Consider the following 19,688-nt stretch of genomic DNA (forward strand, 5'->3'; position numbering starts at 1 on the left):
CAGTCTAGCCCTTTCAATGGCCAGACCGTAAGAGAGAATTGAGCTGGATCCTCGTGGAGGATGGGACCTTGACGTAGAAGGTCCTGGAGAGGAGGCAGGGGAAGAGGCTCCCCTGCCAGTAGTCTTCTCATGTCTGCGTACCAGGGTCTTCTTGGCCAGTCTGGTGCCACTAGAAGAACTAGGCCCCGGTGTTTCTGAATCTTGTGGATGATGACGCCCAGCAGAGGCCACGGAGGAAAGGCGTATAGCAGAGTCCCTGGAGGCCACGGCTGGACCAGGGCATCGATTCCGTGTGAGAACGGGTCGCGCTTGCGGCTGAAGTATCTGGGTACTTGAGCATTGGATTTGTCCACCAGTAAATCCATGTCCGGAATCCCCCAGTGATCCACAATCATCTGGAAGGCTGTGGGTGACAGCTGCCACTCTCCCGGATTTAGGCTTTCTCTGCTGAGGAAGTCTGCTGTGGTATTGTCCTTCCCGGCAATGTGGACGGCGGAGATGTCCTGCAGATTCGCCTCTGCCCAAGCCATCAGTGGGGCGATCTCCAGAGATACCTGTCGGCTTCTGGTTCCGCCCTGACGGTTGATGTATGCCACCGTGGTGGCGTTGTCGGACATCACTCTGACTGCTCTGTTCTTCAGTCTGTGAGCAAACCGAAGGCATGCCAATCGGACTGCCCGGGCCTCTAGACGATTGATGTTCCACGCTGTCTCTTCTCTGTTCCACCGCCCTTGTGCGGTGAGTTCTTCGCAGTGTGCTCCCCAGCCGCTCACGCTGGCATCTGTGGTGAGCAAGGTCCACGTGGGTGATGACATCTTCGACCCCCTGCCCATGTGGTTGGACTGCAACCACCACCGCAACTGGGTCCGCACTCTGGCTGGCAGATGAAGGCGCGTGGAATAGTTCTGTAGACGGGGGCTCCAGCGAGAGAGCAGGGAGTGTTGTAGAGGTCTCATATGGGCCCTCACCCAAGGCACCACTTCCAGGGTGGATGCCATGAGACCAAGAACCTGCAGATAATCCCAGGCTATGGGCAGACTGGCTCCCATCAAATACTGGATACGCTGCTGAAGTTTCAACTTTCTCTTGGTAGTGAGACTGACTGTGTCTGCCCGGGTGTCGAACTGTACTCCCAGGTATTCCAGAGACTGGGAAGGCTGTAGGCAGCTCTTGCTGAGGTTGATTACCCAGCCCAAGCTTTCCAGAAGGGCGATTACTCTGTCAGTTGTCCGAAGGCTCTCCTCTCGAGATTTTGCCCTGATCAGCCAGTCGTCTAGATAGGGATGGACCAAAATTCCTTCCCGCCTGAGTGCCGCTGCTACCACTACGACCACCTTGGTCAATGTCTGTGGTGACGTGGCCAACCCGAAGGTCAGAGCCCGAAACTGGAAGTGGCGTCCTAGAACCTTGAAGCGTAGGTAGCGCTGATGATCCAGATGGATCGGGATATGCAGGTATGCCTCTGACAGGTCTAATGCCGTGAGGAATTCTCCTGGCTGTACTGCAGCCTTGACGGAGCGCAGAGTCTCCATGCGAAACCTCGGTACCCGTAAGAATCGATTGACAGACTTGAGGTCGAGCACAGGCCGAAAGGTGCCCCCTTTTCTTGGGTACCATGAAATAAATGGAATAGTGTCCAGAATTCACTTCCCAGGCAGGAACTGGGATGATGGCTTTCAAGGACAGGAGCCTCGCTTCCAATGCTGCCTTCTTGTGTCTGGGACATGAAGATTCCACAAACTTGCCCGGAGGGAGATGATGAAAGTCCAGATAATATCCCTCCCTGATAATGGCGAGGACCCACTGGTCCGACGTGATCTCGACCCATCTGTGGTAGAAGAGGGTTAACCTGCCCCCTATGGCTCCGTCCCCCAGATGAATTGGCGGATTCTTATTGTGAGGCGCGGCCGGGACCCGAGCCCAGGCATGCTCCCCTCTTGCGCTGCTTGGTCCGAAAGGACTGATTCCTGGCCTGAGGACGTGGTGCCTGGTAGTGACCCCTGTAAGGAACAAAGCGCTGTGAACTCCTGCCCCTGGAGGGCCTTGGAAAGGCACGCTGGCCCCTTCTGAACCGATCTTCCGGCAGTCTAGGCACTGGAGAGGCACCCCATGTACTGGCCAGTTTATCAAGGTCGCTGCCAAATAGGAAAGAGCCCTTAAAGGGCAATCTGGTGAGGCGTGTCTTTGAAGGCGCATCAGCTGACCATCTCCGGATCCAGAGCTGCCTCCTAGCAGCTACGGAGGATGAAATCCCCTTAGCTGTTGTCCAGACCAGGTCAGATGCAGCATCCGTGAGGAACGAAAGAGCTGACTCCATGTCTGCTGCTGGAGCGTTGTTCCTAACCTGTGACAAACAGGCACGCGTCACCACTGTGCAGCAGGTCGCGATCCGCAAAGATAGAGCTGCCACCTCAAAGGTCTGTTTCAGAATGGCGTCCAGTCGCCGGTCATGAGGCTCCTTGAGGGCCGTCCCCCCTTCAACTGGAATGGTAGTGCGCTTGACCACAGCACTAATCAAGGCGTCCACCTGAGGGCACGCCAGCAGGTCCTGGATAGCCGGTGCCAATGGGTACATGCCTGTCAGGGCCCGGCCCCCTTTGAATGAAGCCGCTGGTGCCGCCCATTCTAAATCTATCAGTTGTTGTGCCACTTGCAAGAATGGAAAATGGCGGGCTGTAGGACGAAGACCTTCCAACAGGGGGTTCTGCGCCGAGGTTACCGAAGCGCTGGGACCTGTAATATCCAACTCCGCCAGACACTGAGATACCAGGTCGGAGAGATCCTCCTTAGGGAAGAACCGCCTCATGGTTCTATATGGCTCAATCCATAGAAGTTCCCCCTCGTCCGGGAGTTCGGACTCGTCCGGTGAAACCTCCTGGTCTGATTGATCCGGACTGTCCAGCGGCGGGAGGTCCCACTCACGATAAGGGCGTGAGGGTCCAGGAACAGGATCCGCAGCAGCCGCCGCAGGAACAACCAGAACAGCAGGAGCCGCAGGGCCTGGATGGGAAGCCGTTTGCATCTGTACAAAGGCATGAATCCCCTTTAAAGAGATTGTTAAAAGAAGAGCGTCCCCTGTGTCTAATTACAGAATAAATACCAGCTTCAGACGGTAATAAAGAAAGGGGTTTATTAATACAAGTAATTATATAGAGGAAGGCGGATAATTCCTCTAGGAGCAGAAAAATACAGAAAGAATTTAGTACAAGCAAAGGTGTACAAGGTCTGTTTAAAATCTGCTCAGTGTTCTTAACGTGTGCATCAGCTTATAAAGGGTCTGGGGTCTGCTATTATCAGTCATCTGCATAATCCACACCCTTTACCTTTAATAGCCAATCGATATATATTTTAACATGTGTACTTTAGCTTGCTCTCACTATAGGCCACAGGCCTCTTCTTATCAGTTAGAATAACAAACTTAGTTCCATCCTTCCAGGAATGATGTCATCTGTGCTGGATAATTCTCTGGCAAGTTCAGTAATCAGTGCTTCATAGTGCTATAACTACATATGTGCAGGATATATGCAGTGCACTATTCTACAAGATCCACCCAGGAAATTGAAGCAGCTTCTAATCGCCGGGGTACAAGATCCCCCGGGATTCCCGATTGGTCGAGACTGCCCGCTAAATCCGGGGTAGGCCCTGGGGAACTGTCAACAAATCGTGGCTGAGACCGGTCCTGGCCCGAGGGTCCCACGGCCTCCTCACATTGGGCACATAGGGAGTCTGGCTCTTCACTGTGCGTGGCTCTAAGCTGGCATGCAGAGCAGAGGCCAAGGGCTTTAATGCCTGAGGCAGGCGATGCCGCCGCTGAAGACGCTGCTGCGTTCTGATCCATGGAAAAGTATGCGCTGAATGCTTAAAAGAACAGGCGCACAATAATAACAATATGCGGCAGCAATATGCGCTTAATACAATAGGCGCCCAATAAGAACGATATGCGGCAACAATATGTGCTTAATACAACAGGCGCACAATAAGAATAATATGCGGCTGCAATATGCGCATAATACAATAGGCGCACAATAATAATAATATGCGGCAGCAATATGCGCAATATGTTCTCAGCAATAGGCGGCCAAGAAAACAGCTCAATTGTATGCAATATGCACTCAGCAATATGCAGTTAGCAATACACGCTCTATGGCTTTCAATACGCTCTCAGCAATAAGCGGTCAGTAATACACGCTCAATGGCATTCAATAGGCTCTCAGCAATAAGCGGTCAGTAATACACGCTTAATGGCATTCAATAGGCTCTCAGCAATATGCGGTTAGCAATACACGCTTAATGGCATTCAATAGGCTCTCAACAAGAAGCTGTTAGCAATACCCGCTCAGTGCCATTCAATAGGCTCACAACAGTAAGCGGTTAACAATACACGCTCAATGGCATTCAATATGCTTTCAATAACAGGCGGTTAGCAATACACGCTCAGTGGCATTCAATATGCTTTCAATAACAGGCGGTTAGTAATACACGCTCAGTGGCATATGCTCACAGCAATAAGTCAATATAGCCACAAGGAGGAATAGAGCCGCGCCTATTACGGGCGCTCAATACCTGAACAAGGCCCCAAAATGGCGTCCTCCACGGCGTGCCACGCCGCCGATCCTCTGCTTCTCGGAGACCAGAAATAAGAAATGTACGCCTTATCTGATCCTCGGCGCTTCCCGGCTGGAACCCGGGCAGTCTCCGGCTGCGGGGGGAGAGGGCAAGTACCTTCACCGCCACGTTTGAGGATATGCACCCGCTGCCTCGTCCACGCCGGGACCAAGGCGCCTCGAAAGCCTCACCTGAACCTCGCCCGGGGGCTGTGTCCCTGCCGCGATTCGGCCACCGGACCGAGGACTTACACCTCTGGGGTGATCACGGAAATCACCCCGGGAAACTCTACTGGGGGAGGGACCTTAGGGTATCACCGCAGGAGTGCGGGGCTCGATGCTATAGAAGTTTTAGCAAATAGAAAAAGAAAAGAAAAGTAGATTTGGAAAACACGCTCAGCTAGCGTGCAGGCTCTCCAAACTGCTTTGGAGACGGAAATTACTAAGTTGCTACGCTTCCTGTGGGGATATATATACCCCGTGCTGACGTCAGATACGTCTCCAACTGCTAGCACGCGGATACTATCCCATTCGTTCTGAGTCCATCTGGCTACACGCCAGGAAATGTAACTGTGCTATCAAACTCTTGCCTGGGACCTCTCCCCCTCTGGGTCAGGTCCATTCACTTTCCATTCCCGAGACTCAGGCGATGGCTGATTACATCAAGGAAAACATGGCAAAAGGCTTTATCAGACCCTCTCATCACCCACAGGGGTGGGCTTCTTCATAACTAAGAAGGATGGGTCCCTGCTTCCCTGTATTGATTACAGGGGCGCAGAGACCCATCACCCGCAAAGATAAGTATCTGCTACCCCTAATCAACGCCATCACCCGCAAAGATAATTATTCGCTACCCCTAATCAACAAGCTCTTCGGCCATCTGCAAGGGGGACATCATCTTTTCCAAACTCGACTTACAGGGCGCCTACAAGGTGGTCTGGATTCGGCCCATGGTTATCTAGAAGAGTACCTCGTAATGCCCTTCGGCCTTTGCAAAGCCCCGGCAGTCTAACAACGAATGATGAATGAAATATTCCGGGTCCTACTCTACTCCAAAGTACTTGTCTATCTGGATGACATCCTGATTTACTACTGGGACATGCAGACACACCACCAGGTTGTACGCCAAGTCCTTCAGCACCTCCGGGATCATCACCTGTATGCTAAACTGGACAAGTGTGTATTTGAAAAGCTGAACCTACCTTTCCTCGGCTACATTGTGTCCAGGAATGGCTTTGCGATGGACCCTGACAAGCTTCAGTCAATCCAAAATTGGTCCCAGCCTTCCAGCTTGTGTACGCTCCAACGTTTTCTGGGATTCGCTAACTACTACTGCCAATTCATCGCAGCGCCCCTCACAGCCCTCACCAAGAAGGGTGTGAACAGAAAGAATTGGACTCCAGAAGCCATCTCAGCTTTTCAGACTCTCAAGGAAGCTTTTCTTAAAAGACAATGCCTGCAATACCTGGACTGCAGCCGGAAGTTCTTCGTCGAGGTAGATGCCTCCTCTGTGGGAGTTGGAGCTGTCCTCAGCCAGTGCTCTCCTAAGGGCAAGCTCCATATGTGTTTGTTTTATTCCCACAAGTTCTCTCCCACTGAAAGCAACTACGGAGTCGGCGATTGCGAGTTGCTTGCCATCAAGCTGGCCCTGGAAGAATGGCATCCCTGGCTCAAGGGAGTGCAACATCGGTTTGTCATCTACACCCACCACAAGAATTTCGAGCACTTGAAGCAGGCCCAGCATCTCAATGCCAGGCAAGCTCATTGGTCGCTCTTCTTTTCTCGCTTTGATTTTGACCTCAGATACCGCCCAGGAGAGAAAAACCTACAAGCGGACACGCTGTTGTGCTCATTCATAGAAACATAGAAACATAGAAATGACGGCAGAAGAAGACCAAACGGCCCATCCAGTCTGCCCAGCAAGCTTCACACATTTTTTCTCTCATACTTATCTGTTTCTTTTAGCTCTTGGTTCTATTTCCCTTCCTCCCCCACCATTAATATAGAGAGCAGTGATGGAGCTGCATCCAAGTGAAATATCAAGCTTGATTAGTTAGGGGGTAGTAGGGGTAGTAACCGCCGCAATAAGCAAGCTACACCCATGCTTATTTGTTTTAACCCAGACTATGTTATACAGCCCTTATTGGTTGTTTTTCTTCTCCCCTGCCGTTGAAGCAGAGAGCTATGCTGGATATGCATCTAAAGTGAAGTATCAGGCACATTTGGTTTGGGGTAGTAACCGCCGTAACAAGCCAGCTACTCCCCGCTTTGTGAGTGTGAATCCTTTTTTCTTCTCCCCTGCCGTTGAAGCTATGCTGGGTATGCGTGAAGTATCAGTTTTTCTTTTCCCCTGCCGTTGGAGCAGAGAGCTATGCTGGATGTGCATCGAAAGTGAAGTATCAGGCACATTTGGTTTGGGGTAGTAACCGCCGTAACAAGCCAGTTACTCCCAGCTTTGTGAGTGCAAATCCTTTTTTCCACATTTCCTCTTGCTGTTGAAGCTTAGAGTGATGTTGGAGTCACAGTAACCATGTGTATGTTTATTGAATAAGGGTATTGTGTCCAGGCAGTAGCCATCATTCTGGCGAGTCACCCACTCTTCATTGGCGGCCTCTTGACTTTATGGATCCACAGTGTTTATCCCACGCACCTTTGAAGTCCTTCACAGTTCTGGTCTTCACCACTTCCTCCGGAAGGGCATTCCAGGCATCCACCACCCTCTCCGTGAAGAAATACTTCCTGACATTGGTTCTGAATCTTCCTCCCTGGAGCTTCAAATCGTGACCCCTGGTTCTGCTGATTTTTTTCTTATGGTAAAGGTTTGTCGTTGCCTTTGGATCATTAAAACCTTTCAAGTATCTGAAAGTCTGTATCATATCTCCTCTGCTCCTCTGCTCCTCCACCAGAAGACGCACCCGATGCTCCTCAACACATCATCGATCTTGCTCACATCCACCTGCTCACCTCCACTCCGATTCCCTTCCCATAGGGAAGGTAGTAGTCCCCCGCAGACTCCGCTAAAAGGTCCTGCAATGGGCAGCTCGCTGGGCACCCTTAAGTCTACTTCAGTGATATTACTGGTGGCCCAGCATGATCCAGGACGCCCGTGCTTACGTGGACTCCTGCGCTACATGCACCCAACAAAAGGTGCCTGTGGGCCGGCCATTGGGACTCCTCCAACCCTTACCCTTTCCAAAAGCTCTATGGGTTCATGTATCCATGGACTTTGTGGTAGATCTCCCTAAGTCCGACAGCCATACCACGATCTGGGTAATCATGGATCGCTTCTCTAAATTGGCCCATTTTGTCCCTCTTCCTACTCTGCCATCTGCTCCCGAACTGGTCCACCTCTTCTTCGTCCATGTCTTCCGGCTACAAGGTCTGCCCAAGTATATCACCTCTGACAATGGGCTCCAGTTTGTAGCCTGGTACTGGCGAGCCTTCTGCCAAAAGTTCGGGGTAAAGTTATGTCTGACCATTGCATACCATCCTCAAGCAAATGGGCAGGGAGAGTGCTCCAATCGCTCCCTGAAAACCTTCCTGAAGGCCTACTCCAAGGAGTGACAGGACAACTGGGAACAACTTCTACTCTGGGTGGAATTTTCACATAATTCCCACATCTGTGAATCCACCAGAGCCTCTCCGTTCTCTATTGTCTACGGCCGAGAGGTACAACCTCCGCTGCCTGTACAACTATCCGTCTCCTCTCCTGTGGACCAAGCCACCGCCCAAGCCTTACATGCAATGTGGGTTCATATGACCAAGATGCTCCAGGAAGCCACCAACCATGCCAAAAGAACTACGGACGCTCACCTCAGACCAGCGCCCGTCTTCCACCCGGGAGATAAAGTGTGGCTGAGTACTCGCCACATACACCTGAAATTGCCTTTGCAATGCTTGGCACCAATGTACATTGGCCCGTTCTCCGTTGCCAGACATGTGGGACCAGCCACCTACCAGCTCCTTCTCCCGCACTCCTTATGTATCCACAACACATCCCATGTTTCCTTAATCAAGCCGCTGATCCTTTCATGGCCATCTCGCAAGCCTCCCGAACCTCCTCCACTGGAAGGGATAGGATGGCCATTGTAGTTGACAATTCAATCATTAGGAACATAGATAGCTGGGTGTCTGGTGGGTGTGATGGTAATTTGGTAGCTTGCTTGCCTGCCTGCTACAAAGGTGGTGGACTTCACACGTAAGCTACCAGCATTGCTGTCAGTAGCTATGCTTCCAGTATTGCCTGCATAGCAATGCAGAAAGTGCTGGCTGGAATTGCAGGAGTAGCATATCAGGATTCCAGCTGAAGAAAGAGATTTGAAAAGGTACTGGGAGGGTGAGAATGTTAGGTTTGGGATGGTGGAGAGGGAGGGAGGTAGAAGAACTAATAATGTATTAAAATTATGCCAGACCGGAGAGCAGAAGGCAGGAAGGGAAGGTGAGAGGCCTGGAGTTCAACCACTGTTATTTTGACGGAGTGGTTTTACATCAAGTGCCTGTACAACTATCCGTTTCCTCTCCTTTGGACCTATCCTACTCATTTTGTTCTTTTTACATTGTTCAGGATTCATTTACTTCTATGCATTACTTTTGTTCTAATGTTCAGACACTTGTTTTATTTCTATGCAATACTCTTGTTCTATGTAACGCCTCAACCGCGACTGTTTTGTTATTATGGAAACCGATTTGATTTGATATTTTGTATCGAGAATGTCGGTATAGAAAAATTCTAAATAAATAAATAAATAAGTGTGGCGTTCTGTTATTCAGGCCATTCTTCTGGTTGAACAATAAGGCCACTTATCTGGCTATGTTGTTTTAAATATAGCCAATTAAGCTTAAAGTTATCTGGTTAAAGATAGCTGGATAATTTTAATTGGGAATATGTTTATGCCACTGAATATCCAGGATAACTTATCTAGCTAAATTTAGTCAGATGTGTTATCAGTTCTACATTTTTTTTAATATCGGCTTCCCTGGATTTAAGGCATTGCAATAACAATAAAATGCATGCATACCTGGGGTGTCTCGAAGAACATCTCCCTCTCCTGCACTGTGAGCTTGAAGATGCTGGACTGAGGAGCTCCAAAGAAGACAATGTGCTCATACTGAAAGGTCTCCAGGGCCTTTGGATCACTTCGTTTGTAGACAGAAACATTTTCTGCACTGACCACAAGCCAAAGGTCATTGGGGAATCCACCTTCTTTACACTGTGAGGAAGAAGAAGTTAGATTTTCCCTCAAGATCTCAGGAGCAAACATAAAAAAGAAGGCTGGAGGAAGAAAATGAGGGTATTTTCAAACTGCATGCTTTGTGGGAAAGTTCAAGGCTACCTTTTCACTTGCGGGCGTTCTCCCTCATTTCAAAGTGAAGGATTGTGCATACTTTAGCTTTGATGTTTAGTAATATCAGCATCTAAATGATTTCATGTGACAAATGTGTCTACCCAAAAAATTTTTTGTCTCTTTATCTGAGTTAAGCAAAAACAAATGACCAAGAAAAAATATTTAAGGAGAGAAGAGGAAGGTTTCCTATAGTTTCATCGTATCACTGCATCCAGCAGTATATTATGATTTTAATCACTAACCAACCTCCTCCCACCCGTAGTAGGTTTTCTGTGATTGCTTAGTGTGCACAATTGATGTGTATTAATATATATTTCAAATGTTGAAATAGTGAAACAGTTTACTAAATCGAAAATTATTTTGTAAATTTGTGACATAAGTTACTAACTGCTATAGCAGAAATTTAAATAAGTTTCTTTCAAAAAATGCTGAACCTTTCCCAAAAACGCTGACACAATTTTAGATGTAAATCAAGAGTGTAAGACATGAATCAAATTCCCAGAACTTATCTGCTTGTCTGTCCATATCCCATGTTCATGTCCCAACAGGGCCTTGTTTCGAATCAACGATTCTTCTTCAGGGGACGTGCTGTTATATCCAAATAATAGGTATCGTTCGGCGTTTTGCTAGATTTTACTGGCCGTGTATACGGTCACCATGTTTATTTAAATGCCCAAGTTAATGTTGACTTATATCTATTGAACCTTCCTTGAAATGTAACCAATCCTGATATGCGTTGGGTGACGTAATCGCGCTGCAGCTGTCAAATTGTTTAAATCGCGTCGCTCCATTTTTTAATCTAAATTAATATAATCCACACGAGCTGTGCAGATAATGCCAATGTGCGTTAAATGATATCATTGCATAACGGCTATCAAATTATTTGAATCACCGCTACATATTCCATCTAGATTAGTATGTTCCACCCAAAATGTGCATATGATGCCGATGTGCGTCAAATGACATCATTACACGGCAGGTATTGAAATTATCTGAATCACATCGCTCCATGTTGCATCTAGAATTAGTGTGTTTCATTCAAGTTCTTTGTTTAATCCCTGTGGAGATTGTGTACCCAATGTGAAAATCAGATAGGCTTCCCTCAAATTTAATAAATGAATACGATCCCCTCCACGTGGGGTTGCTCGTATGTGATCGATGATAGTCCACTTTATTTGTGTGAAGGAATGTTGGCATTGTAGGCGATCTATAAAAGCCGTCAGGTTGAACAAAGGAATAGATGCCAGTAGTCTTGAAAAAAACTTTTATTGAAGTGGACTACTGGCATCTATTCCTTTGTTCAACATGTTGGCATTGTATACAGTGGGTCACTATGGGAGCAGTTAGTGTCTAAGTATGTAAACGGGACTTATGTTCATTTAGTCTCATTCTCATAATACGGGTAGTTCTCCCTATATAAACCTTGGGACGATCACAGACTAAATCACATACAACATAATCTAAGTTGCATGTTGTACGTGACTTACGTATCACCTTATATTCAGACACCAGATCAACCCATATATGACCCTTAATACAGTTTATGTAGTGAGTGCATTGGCCACATTTAAAATGTCTGTTGTTGCCCTGATCAATCTGTTGTGGTATTTGCGCATGTACTAGGCAATCCCTGATATTACTACCTCTGGATGTCACTATCAATGGTTGTTCTTGAAATATGTTGTGAATCCCCAATATATGCCAATGTCTTCTGATCACTGCCGATATAGCAGGAAATGCTGTGGTTTGTTTTAATACACAAACCAAGTTGGGTTCTTGTTTTTTCGGCTTGTATGTGAGAAGGGCCTGCCTGTCAGAATACTTAGCCTGTTTGTAGGCTTGTTTAATAACTCTCTTGGGATAGCCATGTTGTAAAAATCGTTCCATGAGTTTGGCCTCTTGAATTTCATATTCTGACAAAGCGGAGCAGATCCTTCTGATCCGGAAGAATTGACTTGTGGGTAAACCACATTTGAATGAATAAGAGTGGTGGCTATGAAACCTGAGCAGGTTATTCCGATCTGTAGGTTTTCTAAATACAGTGGTTGTCAATGTGCCATCCTGACATGATAATGAAACATCCAAAAATGTCATAGTGTGGTTTGACCATTGTGCCGTGAACTGCAGATTTTCATTTACCGAGTTGATCCGTGTGCAAAATGCACTTAAGCGATCCTCAGATCCTTTCCAAATGAAAAAGATGTCGTCAATGTAACGACACCAAATAATAATATCTTGCCACCAATCAGATGTGTAGATATGTGTGTTTTCAAACTGTGCCATATACAGATTGGCAGTTGTCAGTGCCAATGGAGACCCCATGGGTATACCATGGGTCTGTAAATATAAGATGGATTCAAACAAGAAATAATTTTGGGTGAGTACCAATTCTGCCAACTGCATTATGAAAGAGGTGGATATTCTTTGAATCCTACTATGTGTATTAACTGTGGCATGTATAACTTCCAATGCTTGATCCTGAGGGATGTTGGTGTATAACGCTGACACGTCCATAGACGTGAACAAATATTGTGTATTGGAATTCATTATTACCTGTTCAATCTGCTGTAAAAAATAGATGTTATCCTTGGTATATGATTGCATTTCTTGTACATAAGGCTATAGTATACGATCTAAAAATATAGCCGGAGCTTCAAGAACAGAATCATTTAATGATACGATGGGTCGTATCAGTGGCTTGAGAATGTTCTTGTGAATGTTTGGTACAGCATATATGACTGGAACCTTAGGATGAAGAATTGTGAGAAATTTTCGTTCTTTATCAGTCAGGCCTGATGTTAATTCTACCAAAGATTTTATGTTTTCGCGTAAACCCTCTGTCGGATCTTGAGTCAGTTTACAATAATATTTGCTGTATCTCAAATGTAGGATCATCGCAGAATCATAATCTGTTTTATTCTGTAAAACAACGGCATTGCCTTTGTCAGCAGGTTTTATTATTAAATCAGGGAACTGCTCCAATGATTTTAATGCCAATTTCAACGACTGTGGTAAATTGTATCTCCATTTGCGATTGCTCTCTTCATATGGGTACACAATCTCCACAGGGATTAAACGAAGAACTTGAATGAAGCACACTAATCTAGATGCAACATGGAGCGATGTGATTCAGATAATTTCAATAGCTGCTGCGTAATGATGTCATTTGATGCACATCGGCATCACATGCACATTTTGTGTGGAACATACCATTCTAGATGGAATATGTAGCGATGTGATTCAAATAATTTGATAGCCGTTATGCAATGATATCATTTAATGCACATTGGCATTATCTGCATAGCTCGTGTGGATTATATTAATATTAACTCAGATAAATAGACAAAAAATTTTTTAGGTAGACAAGTTTGTCACACGAAATCAGTAAATTAGTTACTTTTCAATATTCGAGGTGATATCGTGTGTTAGTGATATCAATATTATATCCCTCAAAAAATAACTAGCGCATCGTTTATTTAGTAATATCAGCAGGCATGCATGCAGATGTGAAAATGTTATTTCTCATCCCACCTAAATACACCCTGGCACTTTTAGTCCAAGTGATGGACAGCAGTTTTCAGATAGATAAAACTTTTTTCCTGTGCTAATCAGTTATAAAAACAATTACACTGGGGAACAATTTTTAACATAATTCCTGCTAAGTTTGATTTTTCAGCTGTTTTAGACTTAAATAGGCATGCTGATTTCAAAACTGCAGTTAGTTTTCTTCTATCACGTCAAGTTTTTTTCTCTACAGCCTATCCCTGTTTTCTGTGTATGTGAGACAGCAGAGCTCATGAGAAGCATTGGGTGCAGTTGAATTGGCCTCCAAGATCTGACCTCAAACCTGGTGATCCAAACATTCTACATGAGTCACTTATTGACAGAAAGAACTTTATATTCCTACCTCTGCACATAAAACTGGGTCTCATGAAGCAATTTGTTAAAGCTTTGCCAACTGAAGGAGACTGTTTCAAGTATCTCATTTTGGCATTTCCTAGCCTGTCATTTGAAAAGATAAAGGCCGGTGTGTTTGATGGTCCACAGATTTGGCAGCTCATTAAAGCTGAACATTTCATTGGGACAATGTCAGAACTCCAAAAGAATGCTTGGTTGTCATTCAAAAACCTTGTCAAGGACTTTCTTTGAAATACACGAGCACAGAATTACACCAAAATTGTCCAGAAACTCTTGGAGAGCTTCAAAATGCTTTGTTGCAACATGAGCATCAAGGTGCATTTTCTGCATAGCCATCTTGCTGACTTCCCGAAAAACCTTGGTGCAGACAGTGATGAGCAAGGTGAACGATTCCACCAAGATTTGAAGGTCATGGAGGCACGGTATCAGGCTAGATGGGATGTACAAATGATGGCTGACTATTGTTGGAGCATCAGGCGAGATTGTCCACAGATTGAACACTGCCACAAAAGCTATAAGCGTAAATTTTTACCTTAATATGTATGTTTGGTAACAGAACTTTACTACTTGTACACAATTTCACTTACAGTAACAATATATAGCCTTTGTATGAATAAAATAACTCTAAATAAACAGTATATTCAGGTAATTGTTTCTTTTATTTCCTTTGTATGTACATTTTGTATGATTTTTGGGACAAAGGGAGGGTATCCTGTACCTTAAAAAGTTGACGTGATAAGAGAAAAACTGGGGTCATTTTTGGATTCAGATGACAAAAGTTAGTCAAAAACAAGTGTCAGATGTAACTCAACGAAAATTGCGTTCCCCAGTATTCAATTTTCATTTATGTTTACACCATTTTCTACTGTGACACTGCTGGGGAAGGTTGAACTTCAGGAGTTGTCCGTTTCTTAACAGTTCATAGTCTTTCACTATTTGCACAGTGTTTCCTGCTAGTAGAGTGTTCTGAAGTGTGAGCTCTCCCAAAGTAATCACTCCTATACTGCTCCTTACAATACCTCCTGCTGGATGAAACTAGGACTCTCTAAAGTCAGCACGCCTGCATCGTTCCCTACAGCAACACCCACTGGTAGATGCTGGGAACATAAAAACTGTATGCTGCCCCACAATCAGCACTTTTACATCATTGAAGGAAATGGTAGGCTGGAAAGGTTGTGGATAACTTCAAAGTTATTCTCCAGAAATGCCTGTGTACAGAAGAAAGGAAGGCTCTTCCACTGTTATTAATGCCTATATTGCTGGGCGATGATGACACTGGAACAACTACCAATTTCCAGTAAGCAATAGCCAGCAATCATCCTTCCTTTTCCCATTTCTTACCTGTACATCAAAAAGTGTTGAGCCATATCCTGGCCACTCCTTGACAATGGACATGTATTTCACCATGGCCTGGTGCTGGGACATTTCCTGCAGCCTACTCCATTTCTCTGAGATGCTGGTCCGAGCAGCTGACAGCTCCTCCTTCACCCACATTTCCAGTATCTGCTCTTCTTCCATCTTGTGCTTCTTCACAGATCCTGCTTTGAAGCCACGTTTTATAGTTCCCTCTATGAAGCTGGTCCTTCTCTTCTCTAAAGTGTGCCCAGGTAAGGCACTGCTGCTCTTAGTGGACTGCAGAATTTTGTTTTTTAGCCAGGTCACGGGATAGATACTCTCCAGAGACCATGTGGCTTGGGAATAGCTCCCATGTAGGTACTGCAGCCTCAAAGCTGCAAGATACTGCAGGGTCTCCTCAGGAGCTGGGAAGTGGCCCCTGATAACACTTTCATGAGCCTGTAAGTATCAAAGCAAATTATTTATATTTAAAATTGTTTACTAACAATCCAGCAAAAACAACATATGATAAAGCACATTTAGTTTCTGAAATGCTCTGGCTTTCTCAAGTCTACCTGACATTTTCTCCAAGTAATTGACCAAACTCCATTTCAATCCCATTATGTTTCTTGCCTTGATCACGTCCCTCTGGCAACAGATTCTACTGCTTGATTGTGCACTGAATTAAAAAAATATTTTCTCCAATTTGTTTTAAATTTTCTACCTGCTAGTTTTATGGAGTAGCCCCAGTCCTAGTACTATTGGAAATGGTAAATAACCTTTCCCTATTTATCTGTCACGGTGGTCCAGCTGTCACTAATATTGCCATTGTAATTAGAATATTCAATGGCTTTAGGGGGGGTTGGTATTTTTTATTCTCCTTTATGGGGGTATGGCATCTGGGTTATATATTGCCTAGGAGCATGCCCAGAACTTCAGCAGGTTAAGGTGACTGAAGGAGCCACTGGAGAGCAACTAGAAACCCCCCCCCCCCCCCAGGCTCTCAGGCAAGAAGAGACAATATTTTTTATATTCCCCCAGGATTTGGGAGAGCTTTGGATCCTCCGAGGATCTAAGAGAAGGAGAGAGGAGTCTGAGAAGGGAGAGTGCTGAGTTTTGTTTTTTTTTTACTTGACCAGTTTGAAGGGAAGGACATACCCCCAAGAGTCTAATTGCCTGAGTAATCTGAAGAAGCAAGGTTATGAAGCTTTGATATTTTTTGATGCATGGACACAAAGGGATATACCCCACTGAGATAGTGATACACATAATAATAAAATACAATTTAGAACGAGTTTTTAAAAAAATGCTACAATCCTGTCAAAGGAATCAAAAGGTTTTGCAGACATAAAGGCCTAACCTTTAAGAGGCCGGCCATCCTCCCAGGCAAGTCCCTTCGTGCCGACCTGCCTGCTGGCTCGCCGAATCCCGTTGACCGCCGAAGCCTGCAACCCCAAGGCCCGCCGACACTCCATGTAGCCGTTATAGACCCATCGAGGTCAGGAGCTGCCGAGACCGCCGCTGAGGTCTGCCCCTTCCGTGACGTCGCAACCCATTGACCCTTCAAGAGGCTGGCCATCAGGAGCGCGGCCAAGGAGCTTGCCCCTTGGCGCACCCTTAGCGTCGACCCCCACTACCGCCCCTACACCCCCCCCCCCCACAACATAACACCCATCTATCTGATAACTCTACAACCATCTCCCTCCTATAACTAGCCCACCCTCTGTACACCACCCTCTCCACATACTAACCCCTACTAAAAAAAACAACCAAAAAACCAAAAAAAAACAAACTACACCATAGACAATCACAGCATGCAAACGAAACACACACAGTGTACAGTGCTTAGAAGGGGAATTGCATAAGATCCACCGCGTGCTCCTAATTGAATCTAACCCTCAAGTTCAAAACTTCAGCTTAAATATCAACAAACCCAAAAGAAGTTATGCATCAATACATCAACCTAATAAAGAACCTCGATACCACAAAATTCCCACTAATAAGAAACAGAAACCTGGTGAATATAACCATCAATGACTCAATGAAATACTTGATATGCCTCACATTCCTCATAAACGCTCAAGCCCTCACTAAAAAAATCATGCTACTTACGGACATAATACAAGATCAAAAACCAGATTTCATTGCGATCACTGAAACCTTGCTAAAAAATACAGACAATGTACTAACTAACCAACTAGCAAACAGTGCATACAACATATTCTCAATACCCAGGAAAGCACGCAGAGGAGGCGGAATAATGCTAATAGTTAAAAAAAAGTCTAGTTATGAAACTAATACCCAACTCACTCCCGAAACAATATGAATTAGCCCTTTTCAATTCAAACAAACTCCAAATTTGCCTGATCTACTGCCCTCCCAAGCTACTTGAGAATGATATCTCCCCACTAATCGAGTTCCTCACATCTACAATCAATCACAAAAAACCCACAATCATACTTGGAGACTTCAATCTCCACTATGATGAAACCCCACTATCCCTCCACCCAAACCTTGATTGATGTTCTATCCACCTTCAACTACATCAAACTAATAAACAAACCAACGCATAAAGCAGGACACACAGTAGACCAGATATTCACTAACGACAAATTTCTCGCAAATCCCTCAGTAACCTGCTCACCAGTGCCATGGTCTGACAACTACCTCATAAACTGCACAACAACAATACAACCTAAAATCAACCCAGAACCAAACAAGACTTACTCCTTCAAATGCAGACCACCATTCCCCATAGAACCACTTAAACAAGAACTCGGAAAACATCTAAAAAACATAGACCTATCCAACATAAACAAAGCAACACAATCATGGCAACAAATAACAATGGAAATCGCCAATAACATAAACCCAGAAAGAACAAAAAAGATAGATAACAAAGAAAAAAGGATAACCCATGGTACAATAAACATGTAAGGGATATCAAAGCAAACCTCAGAAAAAAAGAAAAACAATGGCGCAAAAACAAATGCACCTTAACACTAGCCACATACCGAACATTCTTGGCTTTCTACAAAACCTCAATCAACAACTCTAAAAGAGATTATTGCAGCAAAAAACCCAAAGACTCTGTTCAACATAGTGAAAAATCTAACATCAGACAACAACACTAACACGAACACAAACAATAATCTAAGCCAAGATCTAGCAATCTTTTTCAAAAAACAAAATCACCAAAATCTCTGAAAATATATCCAAAACCACCACACAAAACATACAACTAAACAACAAAGACATAAGCCCATGGTCCTCATTTCAATCGATATCATCCATTGAAATTGAAAAACTAATCAAAACACTCAACCAGTACACCACGAAATCAATAAAATACCCACGCAAACTCTTAAAGAATTATCCAACACCATCTCCCCAATCATCACAGCAATCATTAACAAATCACTTGATGAAGGCAAACTACCAGACACCCTGAAAATGGAAACAAGCCCATTATTAAAAAAAAGAACCTTGACCCCACTGAGCTCAATAACTACTGCCCGATCTCAAATTTATCATTCCTTGCTAAACTAACAGAAAAAGTTGTCCTGAAACAACTTAATGAACATATAGAACTAAACAACATCCTATATCCCACTCAACACGGATTCCGAAAATCTCACAGCACAGAAACACTGCTTCTCAACGTAACAAACACAATACTAAGAGATTTCAACAAGGGCCTCAATACATTCTAATGTTACTGGACCTATCCGCGGCCTTTGATACTGTCAATCACCAAACATTACTCCACAGACAGAAATTGGTCTAATGGGAAAAACCTTAAACTGGTTCACATCCTTCCTTCTAAACAGAACATTTCAGGTAGACATCAATAACGCCCTCTCAGAACTAATTCCTCTAAATACAGGAGTCCCATAAGGCTCCGCCTTATCTGCCACTCTGTTCAGCATCTACATCCTGCCACTATGCCAACTGCTAACAAACCTCAACATCTCTTACTACATGTATGCAAACGACATACAAATTGTCATCCTGGTAACGAACACCATTGAGAATGCTCTCAAACTAGCGGCCAACTACCTCAACACCATAAAAAATATCCTAAATCAAATGAAAACTCTGCCTTAATATCCAAAAAACCAAATGTATACTTCTTGAAAGAAAAAAACAACCAAACCACCACACCAACACAATTCAAATAGACAACACCTCGATCAATCTAAGTGATAATGTAAAAGATTTGGGTATTTGGATCGACCCAGAATTAAACTTCAAAAAACATTTGGCCATGAAAACCAAAGAAGGATTCTACAAGCTTTTAATACTCAAAAGACTAAAACCTCTTCTAAACCAACCTGAATTCAGAACCATACTTCAATCCCTAATTTTCTCAAGCTTTGACTACTGCAACTCACTACTACTAGGACTACCCAAATCAACCACACACCCACTGCAACTACTCCCTCTCTCTCATTCACAAAGCCCTTTACAACCCAGAAATGTACTA

At 44.8% G+C, this 19,688-nt stretch overlaps 1 protein-coding gene across 1 annotated transcript in view; it reads right to left on the reverse strand.

Annotated features, from left to right (window-relative positions):
* Window positions 1-19,688, reverse strand: part of LOC115093339 (unconventional myosin-X-like) — a 556,890-nt gene that overhangs the window by 8,348 nt on the left and 528,854 nt on the right. Inside the window, exons 40-41 of the mRNA XM_029604967.1 lie at window positions 15,209-15,661; window positions 9,623-9,814 (exon numbers count right to left, since the gene is read on the reverse strand). Coding sequence (XP_029460827.1) covers window positions 9,623-9,814; window positions 15,209-15,661 — 645 coding nt within the window. The remainder of the gene's footprint in view (window positions 1-9,622; window positions 9,815-15,208; window positions 15,662-19,688) is intronic.

Source organism: Rhinatrema bivittatum, chromosome 6 (genome assembly GCF_901001135.1).
Source record: "Rhinatrema bivittatum chromosome 6, aRhiBiv1.1, whole genome shotgun sequence".
Lineage (NCBI taxonomy): Eukaryota > Metazoa > Chordata > Amphibia > Gymnophiona > Rhinatrematidae > Rhinatrema > Rhinatrema bivittatum.